This window comes from Mustela putorius, unplaced genomic scaffold (assembly GCF_011764305.1).
Source record: "Mustela putorius furo isolate JIRA1106 unplaced genomic scaffold, ASM1176430v1.1 tig00000765_pilon_pilon_pilon, whole genome shotgun sequence".
NCBI lineage: Eukaryota > Metazoa > Chordata > Mammalia > Carnivora > Mustelidae > Mustela > Mustela putorius.
The window spans coordinates 8,329,938-8,341,132 of NW_025421470.1; the positions used below are offsets into that span (position 1 = coordinate 8,329,938).

Sequence of the window (11,195 nt, forward strand, 5' to 3'; positions counted from 1 at the left end):
AAAGCTTCAGTTTTCAAGTATTCCCCGGGATCTTCTCGTGCCCCGAGCATGCATTTAAAAAAAAAAAAAAAAAAAAAAAAGTCATACTACACATTTGGGGAAAGGGGTTTTGAAAAGATCCGCTTTTTTCGAAATGCGGTGCTCTTGGCTGACGGGCTGACCCAAGCCACTGCGTACTGCGGCCAACATTTTTTTTTTCTTTTAAAGAAAACACAAACTAGAAGGAGGAAATGCAAAAGAGCTCTTGGTAAGCATTTCTCGATGGCAGAGACAAATGACGGGCGCGGGGAATGAATCGGGCCGTTGATGAGGGTCTGTAAAGGGCGCTTGAAAGATTCGGAGACAAGAGGCGTTGTAGGCCCCACCTAGCGCCAGCCACTGGCTTGGAAATGGTCGGTTCTGCGCACGCCTTGCCGGCCAGAGCCGCAGACCCTGCGGGGGAAACCCCAGGCCACGAGCGGTTTACCCACGGAGGGCTAAAAGGCTCCGAGCTGAGGGCTATAAACAGCTGACCACAAACCAAGCAAGGGGTCCCTCCCTGAGCCAGGTGACCCCGGAGGCCGCACCAGGTCCTGACCTGGAGCTCTCGAGAACTGGAGGACTTGGGTTGAACCACGCTCCAGCACTTGCTGTGTAACCTCAGGCAAGGTGCTTAACCTCTCTGTGCTTCAATTTCCTCCTTTGAGACAATGGAGCTCAAAATAGAACCTACTCTAGGTGGGTGATGCCGCACCGGGATTCAAGAAGATTTAAAACAGAATCTGGTCAGTAGTAAGTTCTCAGTAAGTGCTAACTTACTATTCTGTTACAGGTACCATTTTACATCTCTTTTATTGCATCCCCTCCAAACATGCACAATTGTCAAAGGCTTTAGGACTGCCGCACTCTGGCTCAGAGCACCCGGATCACTTCTTCTTTGGCTCAAGCGCCTGGCACAGCGTCTGGCACAGAGCAAGCGCTCCATAAAAGTTTGCTAAAGGAAGTAAGGTTGGAAAGAACGGCGCGCCCACGGGCGTCCTTAGGCCTAGGTCTCGGGAGCTGGAGAGTACTAGGGCCAGACGCGGTGAGATGCGGGGTCAGGGTGGGGCTGACCGGAGGTTACTCTGGTTGGACTGAGTCCACCCCAGTCCCGACCTCCAAAGAGCATGCATGGACAGAGAGTGGGGAGGCAGCCAATGGCCTCGAGGTCCAGAAGCTGTCTCTCGCCTTGAGGACTTCTGCAGCCTGATGGTGGCCTTGGGATCCACCCGGGGGTCCTTGGGGAAGGACGCCGAGATTGGGAGGGCGGAGTCAGAAGGAGGCCCCCACCCGGCGCGGATCAGCGCCTCAGGCAGTGGCTGCGCTCCCCGCCCGCCTCCCCGGCAAAGGAGGCTTTACCTGAAGCAAGTGCGATCCCAGCTCCTTGGCGACGCTGTCCAGGGGCCCGGCGCGGCTTGGCTGTCCCCACGCGTCTCCTAAACCTGGGGAATAAAGCGAATCGGTAAACCGCAGCGCCGATCGAGAGGCCCCCACGCCCCGCAGAGCACGCGGAACTTGGGCACCGCGCGCCGTGGCCGGCCGGAGTTCCGAGCGTCGCCCCTGCCGCCCCCTGGGCCCCGCAGGCCGCCGTCTGTGTTCTTGCCATCGCCCCTTTGCCCTGGATTAAAGAGAAAAAAAAAGGCCAGAGGAGCTGTTCCCGCCGAGGCCTTGGGTCCCAGCGCCCCCAGCGCGCGCTGAGCTCGCCCGGGCCCATCGCTCCCGTGGGTCGCCCACGTGCTCACGGCTCTGAAATTGCCGTTTTATTTGAAATGCCATAAAGTAATCTAATCTGCTTTGAAACCGGCCATCCTCGAAGCCAAACGGGGATATCGATTTGACCTGTAAATATTTCCCCAAGGACCCTCCCACACCCCTCCCTTCACTGTGTCGCTGGCAACTGCATTTTCCTAAAGACAGGCCCCGGCGAAAAACCCTAGCCGGCCAGGAGGCAGTTTTTCTGGCATTAAAAAAAAAAAAAAGTTTTGTTTTGTTTTTAAACCTCACATAACCCCTCGGACTCCGCAGCCCTCGCAGGCGCCTCGGGAACGGGTTACCTGCCGCCTTCCCGAGAGCGAGCTCCAAACGCACCCAAGGCCTGGGCGGGAGGGGGGGGGGTTGGGCCGAAGGCGGTGGGAGTCTTGTAGGTACTCGAGGCTAACTGAAAGGGATCTGCTGCCACATAATTAGGGTTCCCCAGTTCCTAGCCCCCCCAATTCCTTCTTCCCCCCACCACTTCCTTGAAGGTCACAAGTGCTTCAGGAGGCACACCAACAGAACAGTGGCTCTGCTCAGAGAAGCCTCCTCCCCTGTGTTCCCGACTCAACTGCTGTGACCCCCAGAAACCCCAGGCTTTCTTCTGCATATTCAGAAGAAATGGGGGGTTCAGTACTAAGTGCCAGGTGGGAGAACCCTCAGCAGCAACCATCCTAGAGCCACCACCCAGGAGCATGGTGGAAAAGGTCGGGGATTCCAGTCCTCAGCCTGCCGTTGCCTCCAGTGGAGAAGGTGGCCCCAGGCTCCAGGCCCACTCAGGCACCGTCCACCCCACCCCGTGGCTGCGACCCCTGCGGGGTGAGCTGTGGGTCCCGCTGCAGGTGAGTCGGTTCGTTCTCCTCTCTTTCGCCCAGAACTGCACGCAAGACTGGCCCCTGCCCGCTGCGCCCTGGGAGTGCTGGTGGCGGCGAAGCCAGAGCAGGACGGGCAGGATGGGGAACCTCCACTAGTCTCAGCGAATTTGGGGACCGTTCCCCAGACCACAAAACTCCCCAAAGAGGGCTGCGGTGAGCGGGTGGCCTGGAAAGGCGCTTGGAAACTCTGGGTCTCCCCTGCTGTCTTCGCAGGTATCTAGAATCTGGGCTTCTGGAGGCTTCCACCCCAAGCACAAAGGAGCCGCCTGGCCCCAGAGGACCTGGGGGCCCAGCCCACCTCCCCCCCCCCTCAATAGGTTTTGGAGATCCTTCCTTGCAAACTCTGTTCAGCAAAAAAAAGGATGACCTTTAATTTCTCCTCCTAAACTGTAGGAATTAGGAGCTTATCCTTATCCATAAGTAAGTGACTAAATTCCACATATCCTGATCCCCCAAACAGTGTCGCAGCCCCTCAGCCACCACTACGTGAACAGACGTGTCTTCTTAATCCCAGTTAATCACTGTTTGCCCAATTTCACTTAGAAGGTGACCATAGTAGGGCACCGCTGGCTCTCACCAGCAGGTCTTCTCTGGGCCCCCATCTGGGCAAGATGGCTTGGTGGAGTCAACGTTTACTCCATTAAGGAGAAATGTTAAGAACCAAAATTTTAAAACCCTGGGACTTGAATGAAAAAAGAATTTAATAAAGACCCAGGAATCCTGATTTCCAAAAATGGACCACCGTGCCCTGTCCTCTACCCAACTCCTGGGTCCTTCCCCTGGTTTGCATCACACTAGCCTTGCCTGGCTCAGTGGGAAAAGTGAACCTGGCCTCCCAGATTAGGCTTCTTGCAGTGTCCACAGCCAGGTGACATGGGAAAGTCCGTACCTCTGGGCAGGGTCAGACCCAAACCAGGCTTGCCCTGCCCAGCTCTCCCAAAAACCTTGTGGAAGAAGGCTCTGGCCTTACGTGCAAAATTGCACTGAGTACACAGGACAGTTTTTCATATAAATCAAATACCTGGATACTTCAAGAGAGCCTGTTCTCTTATATCATTGTAATTTTTCCTATAATGTCCTGGTACCTCTGCTTTGCCAGTAAATCTTTGGTCTGAATCCCCCTTCTGGACCTAGCCTGAAGTGGCGGCGGTCACAGCTAGGTTTCCCCTCAAGGATCTGGTCCCCGAGCCATCTCAGCCTGCTGTCAGCACTTGTATTAGAAACCTATGTGGGTGAGACCTTTACACTCCGTCCATAAAAATCTACTTTGCGCTGAACGCAGAGACAAAATAAGGTAAGGTTTGTAACTAGAACCAAAAATCGGTCTTGGTACTTGTAAAGCCATAGATATTCTCCCAAAAGTGAGGCGCTGGGCATGGGACCCATATCTGGGCTTAACAAAGGGCTTTATTTGTTTGAGAAATGAGAGACAGGTAAGACTGAGCTAAGCCCTTCCAAGCTCATTTGTGGCCTCACCAGATCCTGGGAGTGCTCACCCTCCACTTACTGTGGGGGGCGCAAACCTGCCCAAACCTGGCCTGCGTTCCCCTACCAAAGGTTTGCTATCCCAGTTGCCCTACATATGTCAGCAGGGAAATCCACTGGGGACTCCCTGCTACCGGGAATCTAGATGGCCAGGTCCTGGGGGAGGAGGTCAGCCACTGGGTCAGAAGAGAAGGGGAGCCAGGAGTCCTCTTTCCCCCATTTGTGGGTACCCGCACCTTAGCATGCAAACTTAGCTACTTGGCTGACTGGTTTAAACTTTACCAGGCTCTCCCGTCACCGAAACTGTCTAAATGTGGTCCTTCCTCGCTGGGCGCTCAGTTAGTCAGTCAACAAACAGCTGTTGCGTACCTGCTGTCCAGCCCCAGAGAAAGGGTCTGGGATTTGATAAGAACTCCCGAGATGGACAGCGGTTTCTGGAATGCAGCCTTGGGTATCTGACATGGTGACAAGAACACTGCCTCTTGTGAAAACTAAAGGTGGTTAATAGGGGATCTTCTAACCCTGCCACCACCCGTCCATGAAAAAATTGGATCTGAGATTGAGAAAAATCCAAAATCCAGGAAGGACATTTCTGGAGCCCCTAGGGGACACAGGGGTATCTCACTCCCTTCTGCCCCCACTCCCCGGCTGGGCCAGTCTGGCTGGTCTGATCTCCAGCAAGTGCCCTGACCTCTAACATTGATTTCTCCACTCTAAAGTGAGGGAGGATATTGTAGGATTGATTAAACGCACGAAACCGGAGGGTGCTGAGCAAAGCGCTGGGTCCCCTGGAAGGCGGCGGGTGCGGCCACCACATTGGGCCCGCCTTCTCTGGCCTCCGCACTCCTTCCTGCCTCCGGCCCGCCCCTCCTCCTCCCGTCCCCCAAGTTACTAGGCCCTTGCGGGGGAAGGAAGCGTGTTATCGGGGAGTGTGGGCTCTTGACAATCGTGGGCCGTCTGAGGACACAAGGTCACAGCGGCTGACCGCAGACTACTCCAAAGTCGAGAAGGGTGCGCGCAGGGCTGAGGCGGGGACTACGGGCGGCTGCTCGGCTTCTCTACCGCGACCCCCCCCCCCACGCCGGGGCCAGGACGCGGGCGTGGGTTGCCGGCCGCCCCGCGGGTGTTTGTAACCCTGTTTCCGGAGCATTACCAGCCGCGGGGCGGCCGGCTCAGGGGCTCGGCCCGGGGCTACGGGGCATGGCGCGCCCGGGCGAGGTTGCAACGCGGGAGCCGGGGGCCGTGCTGCCGCCTCCCACCCCGGGGGAGCCCGTAGCTGGCGCCCCTTCCTTGCCCGACTGCAGGGCCCCGTACACGGTCACGGTTCTGGGGCTCCTCCGAGCACTTCTGCGTCGGGCCTCGGAATGCTTCGTTCTGCCCGGGGTCCCCGAGAAGCCCGGCCTTTGGGCCTTTTCCCAAACCCACGGCGCACGGCGGGCCCGGAGCGGGGTGTGAAGCGGGGTCGTGGGGACGCCCCCGGGCCCGCGGGGCGGGGAAGGGAGGGGGCTTCCAGCCCGGCCCGGCCCAGCCGCCGGCCAGAGTACGTGCTCAGACAACAGACGCAAGGCCCGGGCCCCCAGCGCCCAACGCCCAGTCCTCGAGGCCCGGCCGCGGCCCGCACGGAGGAGCGCGGGGGCCCGGCGCCGCCCGGAGCGGCTTTCCGCCCGCGCCTCCGAGCGCCCCGGCCGCGGCCCGGGTTCTGGCCGCCCGCGGCTGAATCCGGGGCTCTAGCGCGCTCTGGTTCCCGCCTCCAATGGCCGGGGGGTGGGGGGCCCAACCCCGTACCCCGGAGTTCCCTTCGCCGCTGCCCACAGCTCACAGCTTCCTGCTCGGGGACTGGCAGGTCTCCCAATGTGGCTGTCAAGCGCCACATTATTCAAAAAAAAAATAAGTTCGCTTGTTTTCTTTTTAAAATCTACATGATTTGGGGCTTCCGTAGAGAAAGGGCTCAGATCTGTTTAGGTTGAGGGCGGTTTTCTTCTCACCGAACCCTCTAAATCAAAGCGTTTCCATTCGGGACAACAATTTCTAGCTGTCTGCCTGACTCTAAACCCAGACGAATTCCACCGCTGGAATGATTCCGGCCTCAACCCCCATTATTTTTGTGTGAGCCTGACGGTGTGGCACTCCCTTCCCCTGTTCTCCCTCCCTCCCCACCTGTCCGGGATTTTCAGGTCTGGGAAAGGAGGGGGAGGGGCTGTGTTCTGGGCGGGGTGGGGGGGGCGGTTAGCCTCAGTTTCCAGCTCCATTCCTCAGCTCAGACCACAGGCCAGTCCCTCCCGTCTGCTGTCTGCGTGCAGGGGTCCAAAAGGAACACCACCCCCTACCCCACTGCTGGGGGTCAAATCCGAATCCAGAGTCCTGGCTCCTAGGAAGAAGCCTAAGCAACCGGATGGGCCTTGGAGTTCTTGGGGCTCTGACTCCGAAGTCCTGCGGCCCGAGTACATCCCCTGAGGGAGAAACTCATCCTGCATCCTGCTCAGCCCATCACCGTGCAGCTTTGGCCAGAGAGCAGCAGCACGCTCCCACAGGGTGCCTCTGTGCTTCCAAAGAGCCCCCTCTCCTCAAGGGAAGGCCCCAGCGCAAAGAGGGCAGGAGGCAAATCGTGCCCCCCACCCTCCTACCCTTCCCTGAGCCCTGAGTGCCGCAGCCCTTCCCAGCCACCAGTGAACGCACTGAGGTTTCAATTCTGAGTACACTTCCAAAGCCAGCCTTTCCTCTTCCCTGTCTACCTCCCATTTTTTAGCTATTAAGGGGAGCAGAAAATAGCAGCCTTCCAACTGCACACGGTGAGTCCCAGAGGTGCACAGAGACGGGACGCCCTGCCTTCTAGGCCATGCTGGCTCCGGAAACAGCGTGCACTCCCGGGACAAAGTGAGTGGAGTAAGAACGCCTTCGATTTGCACCTTCTCTGCCTGGTTCCTCACACTTATTTCCAGGAAACTTGCACAGGCATGGAGTTCTTAATGGGCCCATTTTGCAGACAAGGAGCGGGAGGTCTGGGTGGGGCAGCTTAACCACGGTGCAGAACCTTGAACAGGCTGTGTAATTTGTCAGCCACCCCAAGCTTGCAGTCTGACCTCCATGGGGAGTGAACACCTTGGCCTCTTTCTGCCCCTGTGTGGGACTCCTCCGAGCTCCTCTATCTTTCCTCTGACCCAGATGGTCTCAGGATGAAAGGAGCCATGGCCAGTGGCCTCCTCTCGCAGTGATCACCTGCTCTCGCCCTTGCTGTGGGACCCTGAAAAAAGCCCATCCTTCTCTGGCCTCAATTTCCTCTGGGCCGGAGGCTTAGTTCGCGATGCTGTGGTTCCTTCCGACTGTGCTACTCATTTCCTGGCCTCCGAAGTCCTAACTTGGCCTCTAGACCCTTCTTCACCCGCGCATCCCTCTTCCTCTGTGGCTGTGGATCAGCAAGACCAAGCTCGAGATGGCCGTTTCACTCCGCATGTCTCAGTCCGCAGCCGAGAGTCGGAGCAGATCCGGGAGGTCCCACCGCCGCGCAAGCCTGCGTTGGCCCTAAACCTCCCCGATGCTGACGCCCGGCTCCCCGCGGCTCCCCGAGGCCCTATTCCATTCCCCCCGCGCACACCCAGGCTCCAGACCAGAGGCTAAATCAATTACAGCGCGGCTTCCGCGCGCCGCCCTTCGCGGAGCTACCGGAATGGTGAGCCAGTTGCTTTGCATAATTGAGGTCTCTCTAAACGCCTCTTTCTCCACCTAGGCACCCAGCTTTCCAATTCTCCGCCCCAGACTGACTGGAGGGGAGCAGTGCCGCCACCCAGAGCTGCAGGCCCCAGGCCTCTGAATGAAACGAGGAGTCCTGGGCCCCCTACTCCACCCGGAGTTCCAACAGGGATAGTCACCCCCAGGAGGCATACAGGCCGCCCCTCAACCAGACCACTACCCAACAAAGCACAAGGGCCTTGTGATCAAGTCCTGGACCACCTCTGCAAGCCCATCTCTGCAAGCACACCCCTGCAAAGGGCGCAGGGCCAAGTAATTCTGGGCTCCAAGTCTTTGGAGACTCACTTCTCAGAGTTAGGACACCCAGCTCCAATTTTTAAAACCTGCCCTATACCCAACACTTCCCAATTTTTAGCAGGTTTTCCTGGAAATTCTCTAAACAATAAATGGCTTACAAATAGCCCTCTTTCCTCAGGCCTTCCTTTCTAATTTCTGGCTTACTGGAAATCACTGGTAACAAATCATTTAATATCCCAATTCTGGCTTCTAATGTGTTTATTTCCAGTGGGGACGTGAGAGGAGGCCCGGGTCCTGTCCTGGTTCCCCACCTGCCTGCAGCATGCAAATTAAGAAACAACTCACTTTGGGGAGAGGGGAGAAAATAGATAAAATTTTAAAAGAAAGAAAGAAAAACAAAAACCAGCTCACCACCACTCCTTCCTGACTGGGAAGGAGACTCAGCTCTCATAAAAGCCAATTCTCTTCTAATTTTAATTGTCTACTTCTCTGGTAAAGGGGTCATCCTTGGGCACACTAATAGTGACCATCTGCTTGGTAACTTCCAGTAGGAGGGGCTGGAGTGGGACCTGGCTTTATACTGGGGTTGGAAGAGGAAAGAAGGGGTGTGGGGCTGGGGTGGAGGTTCAGGTCAGAGGCTCCTGCACCAGAGAGGAATGAGCTGGAGGCCCCATGGCCCAGCTGGGAGGCAAAGGCTAAGCCAGGCTACCAGTTGCTTCTGGGAGGGGGCCCCCCTAAATTCTCTGGCCAGCTGAGATGCAGGGCTGCAGGTCAAGCAGCGTAACTGGCCCTTTGAGCTCCACCCAGGAGAGGCAGTGTGAAACGCAGCTCCAACCCAGAGCCAATTACTTCTAACAGGCTTAAGAAGCAACCAACGCAAAGGTCAAGCGTACTGATTTCTGGTCGATGGCCTGACCAGGCACTGCCTTAATGGAGGCACCCTGCATCCAAAGGACACCTGTTTCTACGGTGTAACCACTGTCTGGTGTCCTGCAGATGAAGTTGTTTCCACTCCCCCACCGGCTTGTGGAGCTCCACGGGCTCCAGTGGCTCTGCGGCCCAGAAGCCTCGGAGGGCCCAGCAGGCCTCCACTCCCAGCCCCAGCCTGAGTGTCAGAATCTCACGGGCCAGGCTGCGGCCACTGCGGCCAGGCTGAAAGGTGATCGGTTCAGAAACACCCGGACACCAAAGGGAGTGCTGTGGTGACCAGGTGTCCCCAGCCCCGTTGCTCGGAAGTGCCCAGCCTGGCAGCCGAGGTTCCCGAAGGCCATGTGCTAAGCAGGGAGTACTGGCCAGCACGCCATTACTTACCACCGCAGTGTGCGGGACCCATGGATCCTGGTGACCTTTGCTCCCGTGGCACCTGCCCCTCTGGTTTATAATTCCGATCAGGAAAAGAAGACTGTGCTCTAGCCGGCCCGCCTGCCATTTTCGTCCTAGTCCTTTCTCCGGCACTGTTTAGGCTCACCTACTTTCGGTCTCTTCTATCCTAACCTGCCCCGCCCAGCCCCAAGGGATCAAAGAAGAGTCTGGAGGAGAGGCCCAAATCTGAGGCCCGAGCCCCAAAGGGCCTTCAGGGCCTGGGCCTCCTCATGCACTCCACTCCCTCCCAGGCCAGGAGCAGCAAGCCCGTCTCACCTCTGGCACACACGTCCCTTCCGCAGGAAAAAAGATAGGAATGAAAGAAGGAAAAAATAAAAGGGGGGAGTTAAAGAAATGAAGAAAGAAAAAGCAAAGGAAAGCAAAGGAAAGAGAAAAGAAACAAGAGAAAAGAAAATAGGGAGGGAAACCAGAACGGCGCAGCATGATCACAAAACAATTCCTGATTCGCTGGGTCCACACTTGGGCCAGAAGACGGGCTAGTCCCCACGGCGCCAAGACCCTGGCTCCTCTCTCTAACAGGAGCCGAAGCTCCCGGCGCGGCCTCCCCAAGACTCCCCTGTATTGGAGCTTCAATCCAGCTCCAGCTCCCCGCTTGGGCCAAGGCTCTCGGCCGCCCACCTGCGGCCTCACCTTCGGGGAAGACAGCCCGCATCTTCAAGTAGCTGGTGGTGAGTCGGATGATAGACGCCTTGTCCAGCTGCGAGGTGATGGCCGACGGCAGCGGGAGCAGCTTGGCCAGCTCATAAAACTCGCCATTTTCCTTCTCCCTCCTGGTCTTGGCCGCATTCTTGGACTTCTCCTTCATCGCGCCTCGGCTCCGGGCATATTAGACCCGGCTGTGCTCCAGGCCCGCGGAGCCCCGCTCCGGCTGCAGCGGCGGAGATGGGGAAGGGAACTCCGGGCGCCAAGTGAGTCGGGGGCACCGCCCGGGGCAGGTGCGCGGGGAGGCCCGGGGCACCGAGTAGCTTTTCCGCAGCCGCCGGGCCCCGGGGCTCGGCGCAACCCGGCGGCGCCGCGGCGCGCTCTGCCCGCCGCCCCGGGCGCAGCCTCCTCCGGGCTGTGCGGTCCCGCGGTGCCCAGAGCCCGACTTTCCGCTCGCTTCTGCTCCCTCTTCCCTTCTGCCTCCCGGCTCCCGCGTCTCGGCTTTCCTTAGGAAGCGGAGAGGAGCCAGCGAGGAGGCAGCGGTGCCGCTTAGTCCTTGACCGAGTGTTCGTACCCGCTGCCGCGAGGCCCCTGCGGGCTGGAGGGCGGCACGGGCGGCGGCGGCGGCCGCGGAGCCATGGAGCGGAGGGGAGCGGAGGGGAGCTGGGGCGGAGGCGGCTGGGGCCGGGCCCCGGCGCGCTCTCCTGCCCTCCCTGGCGGTTCCCTTTGCCCGGAGACGCGGCGCCCGAAGCCCGCGATCTGTCGCGAGTCGCAGCAGCTCCGCGGTCCACGTGCGACCGAGCCGCGTTTGTTTATGGCGGACCCGCCTTCGGGCGGAGCACTCGGCCGCGGCGGCCCCGGGGGGGGGGGGGCGGGAAGGGGGGGGGGAGGGACCGTGGCGGGGGCGGGGGCGGCGAATCTCGCCTCCCGACCCTGCGGCGGCCGGGGAGTCACAGGCGCGCCTCCGCGTCGCGGCCTCCAGGGACTCTCCCAGGAGAGGCCCGCGCGCTCCCGGCCTCGAGGAAGTCTCGGTAAGTGCACCCGGCGCGCCCTGGG

General features: G+C 59.0%; 1 protein-coding gene across 1 annotated transcript in view; it reads right to left on the reverse strand.

Moving 5' to 3' along the window:
- The window catches only part of SIM2 (SIM bHLH transcription factor 2), a 51,600-nt gene extending 41,298 nt beyond the window's left edge, over positions 1 to 10,302 (reverse strand). Inside the window, exons 1-2 of the mRNA XM_045084517.1 lie at positions 10,128 to 10,302; positions 1,378 to 1,460 (exon numbers count right to left, since the gene is read on the reverse strand). Of these exons, the coding sequence (XP_044940452.1) occupies positions 1,378 to 1,460; positions 10,128 to 10,302 (258 nt within the window). The remainder of the gene's footprint in view (positions 1 to 1,377; positions 1,461 to 10,127) is intronic.
- Between the last annotated feature and the right edge of the window lie 893 nt (positions 10,303 to 11,195).